At 50.8% G+C, this 17,334-nt stretch overlaps 7 protein-coding genes across 7 annotated transcripts; 2 read left to right on the forward strand and 5 right to left on the reverse strand.

Annotated features, from left to right (window-relative positions):
* Nucleotides 1–754: 754 nt before the first annotated feature.
* On the reverse strand, nucleotides 755–1,570 carry VTN31DRAFT_6192 (uncharacterized protein; the record flags this gene model as incomplete). The annotated part of the gene is made up of 1 exon (XM_069406775.1): nucleotides 755–1,570. The coding sequence occupies one exon, from the start codon at nucleotides 1,568–1,570 to the stop codon at nucleotides 755–757; it is 816 nt and encodes a 271-aa protein (XP_069259274.1).
* A 1,370-nt stretch (nucleotides 1,571–2,940) lies between these two features.
* On the reverse strand, nucleotides 2,941–3,479 carry VTN31DRAFT_6193 (uncharacterized protein; the record flags this gene model as incomplete). The annotated part of the gene is made up of 2 exons (XM_069406776.1): nucleotides 2,941–3,324; nucleotides 3,378–3,479. 2 exons carry the CDS (start codon nucleotides 3,477–3,479, stop codon nucleotides 2,941–2,943), a joined length of 486 nt encoding a protein of 161 aa, XP_069259275.1.
* A 2,662-nt stretch (nucleotides 3,480–6,141) lies between these two features.
* VTN31DRAFT_6194 (uncharacterized protein) lies at nucleotides 6,142–6,666 on the reverse strand (the record flags this gene model as incomplete). The annotated part of the gene is made up of 3 exons (XM_069406777.1): nucleotides 6,142–6,204; nucleotides 6,293–6,551; nucleotides 6,611–6,666. The coding sequence occupies 3 exons, from the start codon at nucleotides 6,664–6,666 to the stop codon at nucleotides 6,142–6,144; spliced, it is 378 nt and encodes a 125-aa protein (XP_069259276.1).
* Nucleotides 6,667–7,055: 389 nt separating this feature from the next.
* Nucleotides 7,056–8,154, reverse strand: VTN31DRAFT_6195 (uncharacterized protein; the record flags this gene model as incomplete). The annotated part of the gene is made up of 5 exons (XM_069406778.1): nucleotides 7,056–7,076; nucleotides 7,137–7,345; nucleotides 7,401–7,777; nucleotides 8,022–8,061; nucleotides 8,115–8,154. The coding sequence occupies 5 exons, from the start codon at nucleotides 8,152–8,154 to the stop codon at nucleotides 7,056–7,058; spliced, it is 687 nt and encodes a 228-aa protein (XP_069259277.1).
* A 371-nt stretch (nucleotides 8,155–8,525) lies between these two features.
* Nucleotides 8,526–10,889, forward strand: VTN31DRAFT_6196 (uncharacterized protein; the record flags this gene model as incomplete). Its single annotated transcript, XM_069406779.1, has 1 exon — nucleotides 8,526–10,889. The coding sequence occupies one exon, from the start codon at nucleotides 8,526–8,528 to the stop codon at nucleotides 10,887–10,889; it is 2,364 nt and encodes a 787-aa protein (XP_069259278.1).
* Nucleotides 10,890–11,353: 464 nt separating this feature from the next.
* VTN31DRAFT_6197 (uncharacterized protein) lies at nucleotides 11,354–14,837 on the forward strand (the record flags this gene model as incomplete). The annotated part of the gene is made up of 17 exons (XM_069406780.1): nucleotides 11,354–11,471; nucleotides 11,533–11,622; nucleotides 11,671–12,040; nucleotides 12,097–12,496; nucleotides 12,550–12,630; nucleotides 12,681–12,740; nucleotides 12,788–13,142; nucleotides 13,198–13,294; nucleotides 13,352–13,441; nucleotides 13,496–13,691; nucleotides 13,743–13,777; nucleotides 13,853–13,934; nucleotides 13,984–14,095; nucleotides 14,153–14,357; nucleotides 14,409–14,447; nucleotides 14,499–14,637; nucleotides 14,712–14,837. The coding sequence occupies 17 exons, from the start codon at nucleotides 11,354–11,356 to the stop codon at nucleotides 14,835–14,837; spliced, it is 2,595 nt and encodes an 864-aa protein (XP_069259279.1).
* Nucleotides 14,838–15,066: 229 nt separating this feature from the next.
* On the reverse strand, nucleotides 15,067–17,188 carry VTN31DRAFT_6198 (uncharacterized protein; the record flags this gene model as incomplete). The annotated part of the gene is made up of 2 exons (XM_069406781.1): nucleotides 15,067–16,925; nucleotides 16,999–17,188. The coding sequence occupies 2 exons, from the start codon at nucleotides 17,186–17,188 to the stop codon at nucleotides 15,067–15,069; spliced, it is 2,049 nt and encodes a 682-aa protein (XP_069259280.1).
* Between the last annotated feature and the right edge of the window lie 146 nt (nucleotides 17,189–17,334).

The raw sequence follows: 17,334 nt of genomic DNA on the forward strand, positions 1-17,334 counted from the left end.
TAGACCCCTATCAAATCTATTGAAAAAGCATGAACGGACTCTTTGTCAAGCTAGAGCATTTCGCTTCCACCACAGTCGCATCACTCCTTTGAATCTCCCGCATGAACTCCTTCAGCATAAACTGTATGTAGTTCCCTAGTCATAGCTTAATCCAAGGTCCCGACCGAAGCGGACAGATTCATTGGACTTTTTTAAGCCAATTCTCGGATCTGGGATGGAAACTTAGGAATAGGTTATATTCACCAGGGGGGGGGGGCGGTTCTCCTTGTGTTGTTGGAATAGGCATAGACATATGTTGATAAGGTACTAGGTAGTCCGTCGGCTTTCGAATAGAGAAAGCACTTGTATCCTCCAATTTCATGAAATGCAGCGCAATTCAAACAAACAAAACCAAAAAAAAAAAAAAAAAGTTAAACTACTGAATTCAAGTATATATTGTACATGCTCGGCAGAAAAACAGTCTCTATTGAGGGAAACCTTCGACCATTGAAAGTACTCGTATGTACATCTCCCGTCCAATGCCAATCCTGGTATGATCGATCTTCTCCCGAATCCATCCATCCAGCCAGCCAGCCAGCGCCCATGGAAAATAAATAATGCAAGGATGAAGTGAATGAATGAATGAGTGTTGAGGCAATCAAGCCTTGTTTAAAAAAAAAAAAAAAACAATCGCGATGAAGGAAGACAAGAAGAATCAACACAAAGGAGACGAGACGAAAGGAATGAAGGGAAAAGGAAATAAATGGAATGAGTGTTATAACCGGCGGAGTCCTATCCGCGGTTTCCTGGAGGGATTTGGTCTGGAGGAGGAGGATAGGATGAAAGTGGAGGGTCGTTTTCGGATGCTGGGGTTGATGGCTTGGCTGGGCTTTGTGACTCGATGGGGGGAGAAGATGACTGGTTTTGTTGTTGTTTTTGTAGGAGTTGTGGAGGATGAGGCTCCTGGCTTGCTGGGAGAGGATATTCGATGTTGGTGAGGGGTGGAAGGAAATAAACGATGGTTCTCGGAAAAGAGACTGCTGCGTGAGCTCTTTCTCGGGGTTGATGGTTGCTTCTGCGAGAAGGGATCTGAGGAGGATGCGGTGTTGTTGGCGGCGATGTTTCGTTCGGAATCGGTCATTCTGTCGAAATGCTGCTCGTCGTGGCCGGCGTCCACGTCCATGTCGGCCTCGTCGAATGGGGCAGATGCCAGCACGGAGAGAGGTTGTTTGCCTGCACCTTGCCGGCGGGGGCTCGGCGGTGGTGGCATTGCTACCGGTGATGGTGATAATGACGGATCATTCTCCTTGGTGTCGTCCTCCACCGAGTCTTCCGTGTCGGAGAACATGTCTGCATCCGGCTGCTCTGTAGACGCTGACGTGGTCTCTTTCATTCTTACTGCCGATGCCGTTGGGGAAGCCGGTCGGGAAGCATCGTTTGTCTGCGCCTTCGCCATTCGGGCTATCATTTCGGGATCTTCTCCTCGGTGCTTCGCTTCCAGCACGGCATCCGCCATGTCCTGCGGAATCGGCGCGTGGATCGATGTCATCAATCTCGCCCGCCGCGCGAACTCATTGTAATCTTCCTGCATCAGCGCACCGGCGGTCGAGTTCAAAGCGGAATCCGGATTCGGTTGAATCAGCAGACATGAAATGGTCTACACCTGATGTCAGCGCGAGCACCAGTCAAACAAATAATCCAAAGACAAATGCAGGCGACGAACCACAAGGATATCCCTCAACGTCAGCTTCGGGTCCCAATCCCTCTTCAGCGTGTCGACGCATACAGCGCCAGTAGATTCTTCGACGTTTGGGTGCCATATCTGCGTCTTGAAGTACGCTTTCGGCGGACTCTTTGGGTAGTCCTCGGGGATTCGGAGCTGTAGCCGCCACAGACCCTCCGAATAAGGCGTCCCAGAGGGTCCAGTCAGGAGAATGGTCAGCTGTGTCAGGTCATCGGAGTGGCTGTTGTTGCTGCCAGGAGGGAAGAGGTAGTTTGGAGGTAGGTCGGAGTGGTGCAGATCCGCATGGTCCGCGATAAGACGGCGCAATTTGGGGACCTGACATGATTATGCGCCGTTACTCCTCTCAAGTAAAGACAACCCCTAGGTGCCAATATCAATGCGGGGATTATAAGTTCGGTCACATACCATTGTGTGAAGGTGACGCGGATTGTGCTATCCGCGCCCCTGGCCTGGATGGCTAGCCGTCTGCCGATGGAATGACAAGGTCTGTTCCGGACCTCTCAGTGCTGATATGCCAAGCACACGTCAATGTAGATTCTCCGATAGTGGTACTCAGTCAAAGGATGCAAGTATCCAGCCTTTGCAGCGCGTTCATCAGAAGCAGGTTGCCTGGGAGAAAAGACAAAGACGAGCAGACACCCAAACAAACTAGTCCCGATGTGGAAACTAACGACACGAGAACCCAAATAGGAATGTTTTCTCCTGAAATTTCGCGTATTTTACGCGTCACGCGTTCTCAATAAGTATTCCATTTTTAGCATAGCTCGATCAACTGCGGACAACTGCATCTGATGATGACATCTGGCTTGGTCTCCATCAGGAGATGACGAATACGCTGCAAGGCGAGCAATTTGGATTCGAAAGTCTCACTGTCAACATATTGCTAATTACGTGGACCACTTGGAAAACCGCATCACGTTACTAGTACTGTAATCGAAGACCCAGTTCCTTTACCTACTACTCTACAGGAATACAACAGGCTCTCCTGTTCCGTCCTTGGTCATGTACGATTCGAATGCCTCACGCTCTAACGTACCGATATGCAGTCATTGCTTCCATTAATACTAACATTATAACATTGCATACGCCGTCAATCATGCATGTACAGATAAGGAATACAGGATATGCAGAGTAGACAAGTCCCCGAAAGGAGCCAAGACAAAGAGCGGATTCTCATCTGAAAATGCAAAAGTAGCTGCGAATCCAAACTCCACTTTTCACAGGAAGAGCGCGAATGCAGCACCGGCCAAGCCCAGGCCCAGGCCAACTGGGCCAGCAGTAGCCATGACTGCAGCGTCCTCAGACTCACTGGCCGAAGCGGACGAGCTCGCCGCCGAGGTCTCAGACGACGACGTGGAAGTGGAAGTCGAGGAGTCGGTCTCCGTCTCGGTCGAGGATGTGCGAGTCCGGGTCGGAGTCGCAGTGCTGTTGCCGGCAACCGACGACGATGGAACCACCACCGAAGTGCTCAGGTCGGCTGGAATCGAGTCCACAGGGGGTTGCGAAGTCCCCACATCGGGCTGCGAGGTGACTGGATCAGGCTGACCGGTCACAACGCCCAGAGTGTTGGTCTGAGTGAGGAAAGTCGTGGCGGGGTTATCCTTTGAGACGATCAGCCGTTGTCCTTTGAGTAAACAGACATGACCACACTTACCACCGTGGGAGCGGTAACGGTTTGAGCATCGTCCTGGGGGACGCTCTGGCTCTGAGCCAGAGCCAGCGCGGACAGAGACAGAACAAGAGCAGCCGAGCGCATTGTGTGAAGATGGTGGTCTGACTGTTGATGAATAGTACTTTTTGTGACTGGTACTGTGTATGACTAGTATGGACACCGGCGATGAAGGCTTGCTCTTCTGGTAAAGTCAAGCAAAGTAGATAAACAGAGGGATCCTGGAACTGCTTGAAGCTGCCGAGCAGCAGGGCCTTTTTATCTCAGGGTGGCAGGGACGGCAGGAGCACCCCAGCCGCTCCTTCCCTTCTCATCTTCACTTCTTCGCTCTGTTTCCACGCCGCATGTTTCCCTGGCAAAGCTCCACTTCGGGAAGGTGCAAGGCTTGTTTGCTGACGCAGCCTTCTCTGCAAGGGAATGTCGTTGTTTTTGTGGCAATCCCATTGGCTGGAGCTGCAAAGGCGTGAATGTGATGGGCATCTTGCATGACCCCATATTCACTCCATCTCCAGCCACTCGCTTAGTCATGCTTGGGGTTAATTTTGGAACGCTTCTCTTTTGACAGGTTTCACTCGTTGTTGATCGATCAATCGCCCAGCAAGAAGGTCTGGCAGCGATTACGTGATGGATCTTTGCAGGCTTTCTGTACGGAATATGTGCCATCCTGGTCATACATGATTCCAGTACGGACGACCTCATTTGCAATGCACCCTGATTCAAGGACAATAAATACCTAGGTTAATTAGATCAAGGTCGACTAACATGATTGTATTCCAGATATTGACATATTAAACATGGCATACGCTGTCCGTCATCATAGTACAGAAACCACAGCATCTGCCGAGTGAAAAGGCCTAGAAAGTAACAGGAAAGGATTCTCGGCTGGGAATAGAGAGTGGTTGCGAATTTATTAGAAGTTTAGAACTCGGGTATTCACAGGAGAAGCGCAAATGCAGCACCAGCCATGCCCAGGCTCAGAACCTGGCCGGCCTTGGCCATGACTGCAGAGTCCTCGGACTCGGATGGCTCGGCGGCGGACTCATCATCAGACGTAGACGCAGACGGCGAGGAGTCAGACGTAGTGGAAGTCGGGGTGTTTGTCGCCGCCTTCGAGTCGGTCACGATGGATACCGTATCGGTTGCCATTCCGGTCGTGGAAGTAGTGGTCTCGGTCACGGTCGAAGAAGAGCTCTCGCTGGCTGACGACGACAACGACGACTCGTCTGCGGAGCTCGAGTCGGCCAGGCCCGACGTGTCTGGGGCAGCCGCTGAATTGGTCTGAGACTCGGTCTCAGAGGGGAAGTCGTCGTGCTGGTGGTGCTCGAGACGAGGGGACCCTTTTTGAGATTATCAGCCCGCTTTCTACGAGGACGCACACAGGATCGCATCTACCTCCGAGGGAACTGTGACTTCGCTCTCAGAACCGCCCTCCTCGCTCTCGCTCTGGGCCAGAGCCAGAGCGGCGAACAGAGTCAGAAGAAGAGCGGACGGGGCGCATTTTGAAACTTTGTTGATCGTGTATGGATCGTGACTGGTCTGTGCTGGAGAGATCGCTCTTCAGGTTCTCAGTAAGCAACCAATTCGAGAGATCCTCGTCTTTCATCCTGGAGGTGTTGGGAGCTCTTATGTATCCAGGAGTACTAGTACTCCAGGAATCCTTCCCCATCTCTTCATTCGTTACTGTTTCCTTATCCCATGGTTCTCCCCTTCAGGAAATACCATGTCCTTGTTACTTGTTTGCTGACGCAGTCCTTCTCTGCGCTGAATGTTGATCTCTTGATGGCACTCCCTTGGCTGCAGACTGGCCAGTGACGGCTAGGAGATTACCCGGGATGAGCGTCTTGTTATGACAGAAATCCATACCATATTAAGGCCTTGGTCATACTTCTCTTTTGGCAGTTGTTCCTGCTATGGTCGATCAGTCTGCTCAGCTACGACGTTCTGACATGGTTCGATTAATTATTAGCATAACGGAATACGATCCTTGTTGAGAAGTTGACGCGATGCCAATCAATCTAGTTCGAAGCACCTCCCAGCTTGTCTAGTGTAATATTGCAGTCAGGTACAAAGTACTCTTCATTTAGTCTTCATTAACTTCGAACTGAAGGATCGTCCTCAAACCTTGCTGCTCGAATTTCCCTTTCCATAGTGTCCGGTTGCCGATCACCCTCGCTATCAACAGTGCTAGTCTCCCTAACGTTTGAGACAGGGGACGTCGCTTTGAAAGGAGATAAGGCTGAGAGCTGAACAGTCCTATGTAGACTAGTTGGCTTGGAGGCTTATGGCAGCATTACTGTATCAACCCACAATACTGTACGTTCACTCCTTCGAATACTAGTAATGTTGACCACTAGTGGCTCGTCAGAATGGCGATTGGCAAGTGACCTCTCGAAAAACCTCCGAGGCATAACTATCGTACCTACCTTTACCCGTCCTCCATATCCTCCATACTCCACACCTTCTTCACGGTCCTCGACGTCGACGCCTGGGTGGGAATCGCCTCCTCATTGGTGTCGGAGCGATGTTTATATTGACGCGATGAATTGAAGGCTGGGCATGTAGTATGGTATTGGAATCGTCGTCGTAGCATGAAGAGGAGACTCAACCAAGGGGGGTTGGGAGACTCGGTATACTTGCACAAATCACATAAACACTCGTATCAAGAAAGTCTTCCATTTCATGGCCGATCCAACATGCGTCGTGATATCATACACAGCGCTACAAGACGTCGCGCAGCAACCGATCATGATTATTTCGCAGCTTTATTACTGTCTTGCGCTTGCTTCCACTCGGCAAACTCCCTACGGCTCTCCTATATACCACCACACAAGAAAAAAAAACCCCTTGTTAGAGACCGAATCTCAAATTACCCCTGATCTGCCAGCAGGACTAAAACTTACCCTGACATTCCAGAACCCCGGTCTCTCCTGCAACCCTCGGTACGGATTCTTCGCTCCTCCTTCCCGCTCAATCTCACCCGCCCATGCACTCCAGGTCACCGGCTTGAGCTTATCAGCGCCAAGAACAAGGCCAATGGACACCAGGACAACGGATGTCAGGGTTTCGATCTTGATGTCGAGTGGGATGGACGTTGGCGATGATGACGTCGGAGCAGCTGCGTTGCTGCTGAGTGCCGAGAGTTCATGGACAGAGTACCCCCTGTAGTTTTCTTTTTGAGCTTGTGGAATAATCAGAATTGTAACTATGGATAAACTTACGCATGTGCCAGGAGGAGGAGGCCCAATAATGTGAGCAGACGGGCGAAGAAAGCCATAGTTGGAGAATCCGGTTCGCGATGGACTCGTGCGCTGTAAATCAAAAAAAGATTCAAAAACGCGACCGCTGTCCAAGTTTTCTGAATCAAGAATCAGGGATATATCAAGCTGATTTCTTCATGAAAGTTGCTGGACTAGTGTTTCCAGATAAACGTGAAGCTAGGACTGACAGCTACGGAGGTAAATGGTCTAGTTTGGCCAAACGGCCAAGGGACTTAGCCTGTTCGGGAATCTGTTCAATTACATGCAGATCCGCGATCCATTTGTTTACTCGAGAATCATGAATCATGAACTTTGCATTCTACATCTCATCTAATTGGAAGGGAAGTCATAGCATTGCACTCCTGCATCCCTCGATTTATAGATTCATGAACACATAACTATCAACTTATAGTTTTTGCATGGCAGCCTGTGTGGAAAACGTTAGCCAAATATACGCCGCAATCGCATATGATCGAGATGGACTTACAATATCGGTCGACTGGACGTGATCCTCGTCCTCCTCAATCCGCTGCTGAAGCTCATCCAGAGAAACCTTCTCGTCCTCGACAACGAGGTTGATCTGGAGCTTCTTGATACCGTAACCAACGGCAACGAGCTTGGACTGGCCCCAGACGAGACCTTCCATCTCAATAGCTCGCACATTCGCCTCCATCTCTTCCAAGTTGGTCTCATCATCTGCAATCACTATTAGTAGCTCGATCATAGCACAGACGATACCAAGTGAACTCACCCCATGGCTTCACGTCCAAAGTAACAAAGGACTTGGCCACCGCCTTTGGCTTGCCCTCTCCCTCCTTCTTCTTCTTGAGTTCTGCAAGCTTAGCGGCCTGCTCCTTAGCAGCCTGGTCATCCTCTTCATCATCGCTGCCAAAGAGATCCATATCATCATCATCATCGCCCGACTTCTCCTTCGGACGAGAGGGCAGCTCAGATGCGTCGGGACCATAAGCGGTGAAGGGCTTCGACGAGTCTCCAGGGAGGCTGGAGAACTCCGATTCGTACGAAGCAATGTGCTTGTACCAACGGGCAAGGTGTGGGTACTTCTCAGCGTCAGGGGCGCTGGAGAATGCCTTGTAGGTCACAACATCGGCCTGGGATGCCGCTTCTCTATATTGCGCTATCAGTACACATGTTCATCTAGCCCAACGAGAACAGGACAAATCAAAACTAAAAGCCAAAAAACGATCAGAGATGCGATTTCTCGCACTTGTGTAAGTCATGCTGCGGTGTCTTAAGCCGCCTCATAAACACGGACCAAAAGTTTGTTCTCATCATGAAGCCAATGCCCGAAAAAGACAATTGGGACAGTAGAAGCAATACTCGAAAGGAGAAATGAAAATTTCAGACCTACCCCTCCACGTAGCTACGAGACGCGAAGAACTCATTGGCGGCTGAACAAGCAATTAGTACAAATCTCCCCAATTGCTGAACAATGACAACCTACCGGCAAGGCCAGCCTCAGAAGTGAAGTCAGTGAAACCCATTGTGGAAGAAGAGTTAGGTGTGATTAAGAGAAAAGGGGCTTGTTCGAGATGTAGAGGCAGTGCGGTTGGAGAAAGGGATCTTTGCTTGGGAAGCAAAAAATTGGGCTGAGAATTTTCCTCCGAGGGGTTATCCACGTGACCACTGCCCAGCCACTAACAAACGTCGAACAGCTTCAAGTTCCCCGCCACCGATTCCATCTTAGCACCAGCCACAGTTCCGCTTCGGGCAGCACCCGCCACAAGCGATGATTGGAGGCTTTTGGAGCTTTCCAGAAGCTTGGTGACTTTGCCTCCGGTGCAGAATAAAAGTCCCCGGAGGGCACGTAGAGCATGCCTCTTCTGAACAATCAGTCGACTTTCGATTGCGAAATATGCACGCGAGACTCAGGCTTGTCCAAGCCCGACTCGGTCGACCATCGGCGCTTTCCAAAGCGCCAGTGACGGTGAGATCACCATGGCTTTTGCCTTCTGTCTTCGCCGCGAATCGCATACTCCCTCCGTCCTTTTCGACAACCCGTCACTATGCCAACGGCAGTCGTCCTAACCCACCAGGCGGGACATACCGCATGAATCTGGGTGGCGGAGAAAACAAACCAGCGTTGGAGCAGTACGGTATCGACCTGACAGCGAAGGCAAAGGCCGGAAAACTCGACCCGGTCATTGGACGCGACGCAGAAATTCATCGCACAATCCAAGTACTATCGCGGCGCACAAAGAACAATCCGGTGCTCATCGGAGCCGCAGGAACAGGAAAGACGGCCATCTTGGAGGGCCTTGCCCAGCGCATCGTCCAAGGGGACGTTCCCGAGAGTGTCAAGAACAAGCGAGTCATCGCGTTGGATTTGGGATCGCTCATCGCTGGCGCAAAGTTTCGGGGTGACTTTGAAGAGCGGTTAAAGGCGGTGTTGAAAGAAGTGGAGGATGCGGAAGGTGGCATAATTCTCTTCATCGACGAATTGCACACTTTGCTGGGCTTGGGCAAGGCCGAAGGCAGCATCGACGCCAGCAACCTGCTCAAGCCAGCATTGTCTCGTGGGGAACTTCAATGTTGCGGTGCGACAACACTCAATGAATATCGGATGATTGAGAAGGACGTCGCCCTGGCACGGCGTTTCCAACCCATTCAAGTCGGCGAGCCGTCTGTTGCATCCACCATTTCGATCCTCCGAGGAATCAAGAACAAATACGAGGTCCACCATGGCGTTCGAATCACCGATGCTGCCCTGGTTGCCGCCGCCACATACAGCAACCGCTACATCACCGATCGATTCCTCCCAGATAAGGCGATTGACCTGGTCGACGAAGCGGCATCGGCGTTGCGCCTTCAGCAAGAGTCGAAACCTGACTCGATCCAGGAGCTGGACCGTGAGATCACGACGATTCAGATCGAGCTGGAATCTCTTCGCAAGGAAACCGACATCACCAGCAGGGAACGCCGACAGAAGTTGGAGGAACGATTGAAGCAAAAGCAGGAAGAGGTATCCAAGTTGATGGAAATTTGGAACAAAGAGAAGGAGGAGTTGGACAATATCAAGCGGACGAAGGAAGAGCTGGAAAAGGCCCGCTTCGAATTGGAAAAGGCACAGCGTGAGGGCGACTACGCTAGGGCTGGTGAATTGCGATACTCCATCATCCCTGGCCTCGAAGCAAAACTACCGAAAGAGGTAGATGAGGCGAAGCCCGGCCAGACGCTCATCCACGATTCAGTCACAGCAGATGATATCGCCAACGTCGTTTCCAGAAGCACCGGCATTCCGGTCACGAAACTCATGGCTGGTGAAGTTGAGAAGTTAATCAAGATGGAAGATACCCTACGACAATCCGTGCGTGGTCAAGATGAGGCTCTTTCTGCAGTTGCAAACGCAGTTCGGATGCAGAGAGCTGGTCTAAGTGGTGAAAATAAGCCATTGGCATCCTTCATGTTCCTCGGGCCAACTGGTGTTGGAAAGACCGAGCTATGCAAGAAGATGGCAGGCTTCTTGTTCTCCACTGAGTCAGCCATGATCCGTTTTGACATGAGCGAATTCCAGGAGAAACACACCGTCAGTCGTCTGATCGGAGCGCCGGCAGGATATGTTGGCTACGAGGATGCCGGCCAACTGACCGAAGCTGTTCGACGCAAACCATATGCCGTGGTGCTATTTGATGAATTTGAGAAGGCCCATCGGGACATCTCCACTCTCTTGCTGCAAGTCCTGGATGAAGGTTTTCTCACCGATTCACAGGGCCACAAGGTCGATTTCAGAAACACCATTATTGTCCTGACATCCAACCTTGGTGCCGATATCTTGGCTGGTGTAGACTCTCGCTTCCCTAACATCTCCGAGAACGGTGATGTCTCTCCTGAGATGAAGAAGGCCGTCATGGATGTTGTGCAATCATCATATCCGCCCGAGTTCCTGAATCGTATCGACGAGTTCATCATTTTCCGGCGACTCTCACGCGAAGCCATTCGAGACATTGTCGACATTCGCCTCCGTGAGCTCCAGTCAAGGCTCGATGACCGACGTATGACTCTCAAGGTGGATGACGATATCAAGGAGTGGCTTTGCGACCGCGGCTACGATCCGAAATACGGTGCTCGACCCCTCAATCGTCTGATTTCGAAGGAAATTGGAAACCGATTGGCAGATCGGATCATCCGTGGCGAAGTCGCCTCTGGGCAAACCGCCCTTGTCAAGTTCAATTCGGACAAAACCGGCTTGGAAGTTGTGCCCGAGCCTTCACAGTCATGAGTGAATGATTTTTGGTGCTGTTGCATATTATCGGGGCGTTTCGGGTAGGTCTTCTGGGTGTCATGCATGAGGGAACTCTTCTTGGTGCCTGTATACTACTAATGTCTTGTACAATACTGTATCTATATAGAGTCGATCATCTCCCTTCAGCTGTACATGAATAGAGAATCCACTCACGTGATAATGATCTTCTTTGGGAAGGAGCAGGATTCCTCGCTTTCAGCAAAAGCAAGAGCATCCAAAGTCGTATAAACCGTCTATCTTCCATCATCCTGGCCGAGGTCATCATGGCATCGCTCAGAAGGCGAATTGACTCTGTATTCGGCACCCCCCATGAGCACGCCATCAAGGAAGGCGGTTATCATGCTGAGACTGTTCCCTTTGCGACGCAAGGTGCTGGAGCGCGAAGCGTTGAAACTCGTAATGTAGAACCCAGCGAGGATGATGATCTTGAGCAGGTTGTCATGGCCATAGACATCAAAGAGAGCGGCACAGTGGGCTGCAGCTACTATGTCGCTGCAGAGGAAACCCTACACATTCTCGCAGATGTGCAACATGGGGGAGTAGAGATTCTTGAAATCTGTGAGTGTTCATTCACCAAGGTCTCCGTGTCTTCTCGGCTCAACACATGGATCTCTGTCAGTGAAGCTCGAGATCAAACCAACGACTGTTCTCAGCTCGACTCGCGCCGATGATGCTGTAGCAGCGCTGCAACAACGGCCAACATCGAGAGGTAAGACATGCCACATCAAAGAGGGTTCAGACGTAACGGCGGACATAGAACCCCAGTTCAATCTGCCCTATCAGCTCGACATTCGTCCCACTCGAGAATTCAATGCCAAAGCTGCCGCATCCAAATTAGCCGCCTTGCAGATTTCTCAAGAAGATACAGACACAGCGGACTTTCTCGTCCCGGGAAATGGCCTGACGCAGCAGCACGATGTTATAAATCCTGAAAATACGGGCTTCTCTTTAGACAAAGGCAAGCTCCTCCGTCTTGCTGGGTCTATCGACATTGAAAACAAGGTGTCTCTGGGATGTGTTGGTGCAGTGATAACGTATCTGCAACGACGACGAACTGAATATACAGATCCTAATCAGGGAGGATCTACTATTCGATACTTGAACATCTTCTCCCTCAAAGGAACCATGTGAGTCAACTGGGACGCAGCAGTCTGGATCTTATGACCAACGCTGTAATTTCCAGGTATATCAGCCCAGAAACGCTGTCATCCCTGCAGGTACTTCAGTCCGAGTCTCATCCCAACGCATTCAACCAAGGACCCGGCAAGACTTCTTCTCAAGCCAAGGAGAACTTTTCTCTCTATGGCTTGTTCTATCAACATGCGTCGACCTCGCAAGGAAAAGCACGGCTGAGGCAGCTTTTCCTTCGCCCTAGTACTCAGCTCGAAGTTATTGAAGAGCGTCACTGCATCGTAGACATGTTCTTGCAGCCTTCCAATGCCCCTACGTTTGAAAGGCTCAGTTCCATCATGAAGAGGATCCGAAATATCCGACCGATCATGGCCAATCTCCGAAAAGGACTGAAGAGTGGACATGGAGCCTTCGGTGGTTTCAAAGGCACGGTATGGGACACTTTGCTGATCGTAGGTCTGCCAGTTCTGGAGCAATACCATGCTAAGATACTAACAGAACACAGTTCTCATTTCATGCAATTGAAATCCGGGAGACACTTCGAGAGCTATCATGGCCACCAATGTCCATGCCGTTTCGAGACAGAGTAGGTGCTCACATTTGGGTGATTCAATGTTGACACTGACGAAAAAAAAGATCCTTAAAGCCTTTGACGTAGTAGCTTTGCGTCGAGTCGGACACTTGATCCACAAAACAGTAAGGCTCTCACTAGGGGAAAGGATTTCCATTGACATCATCTTTAGGTGGATTTGAAGGAATCACAGGAGCAGCAACGAACTGTCATTAAATCAGGAGTCGACCGTGAATTGGACCTTCTGAAAGACAGATATGACGGACTAGACAGCCTGCTAAGGCAGGTCGCTCTCGATATCGTATCCACTATCCCCGAAGATTTGGAACTTGATGTGAACATCATCTATTTCCCTCAGATTGGCTTTAACATTGCCATTCCTTTCAGGGAGAATGGAGATGCGGCATACAGCGGGGATGGTGAAGGCTGGGAGCGAATTTTCACCACTGAGAATCGGGTGTACTTCAAAGACGCTCGGATGAGGGAAATGGACGAGACTTTGGGAGATATATATGGCATGATCTGTGGTAAGGCCTAGCTATCCTAACATTCGTCCCAGTTGTTGAACCTAAATCTCCGTAGAAAAGGAGATCGAGCTTGCACATGAGCTCGCTCAAGAAGTGCTGGCATGCGAGATGACTCTTTCTGAGGCTTCAGACCTCTGTGGAGAGCTAGACTGGTAAGCCTGGAAATAACATATATACTTGGTACTTGCTGCTGAGGTAGCATTTGCCAGTTATCTTGCCATGGCAAAGACTGCTAGCATCTACCGATTCACGCGACCGCGAATGTGCCGGGAGAACATCATTCGAATCAAAGACGGCCGGTAACATCATTGATCTCCAACTTATACTGGTCCATACTGACTTACCAGCTTCAGTCATCCACTTCAGGAACTTATTGTCCCTTCCTTTGTGCCTAATGATGCTGATCTCCATGGTGGCCCAGCGATTTTGGAAGCGCCTGAAGGAGACGACATTGAGGATCGGACACCCGAAGTTGCGAGGACTCCAGGTCCTAGCATGCTTCTGCTGACAGGGCCGAATTATTCGGGCAAAAGCATTTACATGAAACAGGTATGCTTTTTGGTTCCAGGTGAAAACTGAACAGCTTCTCATGATGTGCAGGTTGCTTTGATTGTTCTCTTAGCACAGATTGGCAGGTGAGTAATACTCTACTTTCGGTGGCACACTGTTTTGTCTTCAGTGCCTTGGTCTCTCCGTACTAATCTGCAAAGTTTCGTGCCAGCACAAAGTGCTGATATCGGAATCACTGACAAAATTCTGGCTCGCATCACAACTCCAGAGACCGTGTCTAAAGTAGGCTGTCTCGAAGCTATTGTCCAAGGTAGTCGTTGACGCGTCTCAGATCCAGAGCACCTTCATGATTGACCTTCAACAAGTCTCGTTGATCTTGAAGCTTGCAACTCGTCGAAGCCTAGTCATTATCGACGAGTTTGGCAAGGGCACCGACCTTAGCGGTCAGGACATGTATCTGAAATCAGAATTTGTGCAGCCGTTCTGATCATGAAGTACAGATGGCGCCGGTCTAGCTTGCGGAGTGTTTGAATATCTTCTCAACTTGGGCGAGGACAGGCCGAAAGTACTCGCTGCCACGCATTTTCATGAAATTTTTGAACACGGATTCCTTCGTCCCAGGCCTTATTTGGCTTTCGGACACATGGAAATTAGGGTGGACAAAGACGCCCATGAGGATGCAGATCAAGTGACATATCTCTACAAGTTCGACCAAGCTCCCGAATCACTGGTGATTGCAGGACTAACAACGTGCAGTTTCTTACCCGGCAGAAGCAATCAAAGTTTTGGCACGTTGTATGAATCCTCCATCTTCCATATCAGATGCTCCGTTGCTAATGTCCACAGCTGCGCTTCCATGAATGGAATCGACTCTGCCATAGTCAACAGGGCAAATGAGCTCGCTACTCTTGCTTCTCGGGGAGAAAATCTCGTAGCAGCGTGTGCAAAACTGTCTAAAACAGAGGAAGCCACCCTTGAAAACGCGGTAGGACAACTCGTAACCTGAGGCTACTCTCTGTGTGTTTAGGGTTCGGACTTAACACTTAGGTATCGCCTCAGGAAACGGTTGCTCGAAAGTTCCTCCAGATGGACTTCACCATTGCGGACGAAATCCGTTCTCAGGATATCAGGCACGAGCTGGGACGATTGCTCCTTGATGGACCGGCTGATTCGACCGACTTTTAGGCGACCGACTATCATCATCTTGTCGCAGAACCGTGCGGAATTGATTTAGCTAGCAGGTTTTCAATGTGCAAGTAGCAGGATATCCAATCAGAAAGAGCATGCAGTACTATTAAATGACAATGACCATAGCCTACCCTCGTGTCGGTTCATCAGATGAACGCAGATGAGAACCCCTTTGCAGCCGATGTCTATATACAATATGAACACCAAACAACCAGTACAATCATCATCACAGCTTAACACTCTTGACGAGGTTCTTCTTGATACCGGTGAGCTCACCACCATACCCACCGGGACCCTCACCACCTTTGTAGACTGGCCGAATGCTCGGCAACCTCTTCTTCTTCTTCTCGAACTTCTTCCTCTTCTTGACACGCGGGTTGCGGTTCTCCTTGCTGCGCTTCGGCGCCAGACCCTTGTTCTTCTGAATCTGGTACGTGATGGCGCGTTTCCCGTCTGGGCCGATTTCCTCAACCTCCTCCACCTGCGCGCCCTGCCGTGCGGCCTCGGCATAGGCCTCCGCGCGGCTCTGCTTCTCGGCCTTGCGTTGCTGGCGGCGCGCGGCGACCATGTCATAGTAGTCTTCGTCGTCACTGCCGCTGCTGGCATCATTCTTCGAGGATGATAGCTTTTCGCCTCGGAGCTGGGCGGCAACGCGGCGGTCTTCCTCATCGCCCGAGTCGTTGCCCAGTTGCTCGCGCGCAGTCGCTGGTTGTCGGCCACGTTTCTCCGCCTCGGCGTTGAGACGTGCCTGCCGGTCCTTGATCCGTTCGCGGTAGGGCAGATCTTGATCACCGCCAGCGTCGCGGCCGGCAGCGCTGCGCTTGTTGGCCTTTTGTGCGATCTGCGAGGTGTAGAAGCGCAGGGACCGCTTCTTCCTGGCTTTCTCCTCCGCTTCGTGGGCTGTAAGACCGTCCTCGTCGCCAAAGTCGGATCCGTCATCCTTCTCCTTCTTCTTCTCCGTTGCCTGTTTCTTGCTGGTCTTGGTTGGTTTCTTCTTGATTAACTCTGGCAGATCGGCCAGTTCCTCTTCAGCTTTGCGGATCTTCTCGGCACGACGGGCTTCCGCCTCAGCTAGTGCGGCTTGCGCTGCACGTTGCTCGCGGGTCAATTTCTTCGAACCAGAACGCTTCGCTTTCGGTTTCTCGACTTTTTCCTCGCCCGCAGACGTAGGAGCTGATTCGGCAACTTCATCGTTCTCTCCTTCACTCTCAATGGTAGTCGATTCCGCGGGCTCGGATATGCTCTGATCCTTGACGCTTTCCCACAGCTTCTTGCATTTCACCAACGATTGCATGATCGGATGGGATCGAAGCTCTGCCGGGGGCATGGCAACCACTTTTTCGTCCCCATTCTCCGAGGAGGACGTCAAAAGAGTCAGGTACATACTGATTGACCCGAGATAAGCGGACAGGGCACGGAACTTGGTCACAGCGAGCGGCGGCGGTCTTGTAAAATCGGTAATCGTCCGCTGGGCCTCTTCCGCCGCGGCCAAGAGTTCTTTGTAGGTAGGCTCAAGATCGATCAGATCCTTTGCCAACGGTTCGAATTCTGGGTATCTCGACTTCAGAAGCTTTAGCCTCTCTCCCGGTGCCATATCCTCCGGGATTTCAAGTTGCGGCAGAACTTCAGTAACCACACCGTCGACGTCTTCCGGCTTGGTGTCATCGGCTACTTGGTCGAAGTCGTCGACTCCAAAATCGGCCTCTTTCATGGCCTTGAGCTGCTTTTTCTGCAGCTTCTTGGCTTCCTCCTCTTCCTCCAAGGCATCGGCCTCTGTTTCGATGGTATCGGCATTGTAAAAGTCTTTCTTGGAAGAGCCCCATGCTCCAATGCCCTCTTCCTCTTCTTCTTCTTCGTCGTCGTCGTCAACATTATCGTCGGCGGCGCCGGCGGACTTGGATCTCGAAGCATTCCCTTGTTTCGCTTTGGAGGTCTTGCGCGAAAACAATTCATCCTCGTCTCCAAAGTCCTCACCATCATCTACGTCGTCCTCCTCATCCAGCTCGTCATCCTCGTCATCTTCACTCTCGGAGGATGCGGATTCGTAGCCGAGGACTTCTTCGTCTGATGGCTCGAAGAATTTCTCTGTAGGAGATTCCGGTCAGCAAGGAAATCAAGAAAATGTTTTAGTAATATTGCTTGCTAGCATGATACTAACCATCTTCATCAAGTTTTCTCCTCCGTTTGGCTTCTGGGCCTTCCTCTAGCAAAATCTGATCGCGACCGGCCATGAACTCATCTTCGGAATCCTCGAACGTCTCATTGATGTCGAACTTTGACTCCAGCCCTGCATCTGCGTTTGTTGACGATTTGCCTGACCGGCCATTGGCCTTTCTTTTCTTTGCCATTTTGCGAGATTCAAGATGTTATCAGAACAGGAATTCAGTCAACCACCCTCAAGCAACTCTTGTCGATAACCAACTGCCAGATTTTCTCCAGAACTGCCAGAGAGGTCCCTGACCGCCTTCCTAATATGAAGTAAGTACTCGTAGTG

The sequence above is a fragment of the Thermomyces dupontii genome (assembly GCF_041956625.1).
Source record: "Thermomyces dupontii strain NRRL 2155 unplaced genomic scaffold VTN31scaffold_6, whole genome shotgun sequence".
Lineage (NCBI taxonomy): Eukaryota > Fungi > Ascomycota > Eurotiomycetes > Eurotiales > Trichocomaceae > Thermomyces > Thermomyces dupontii.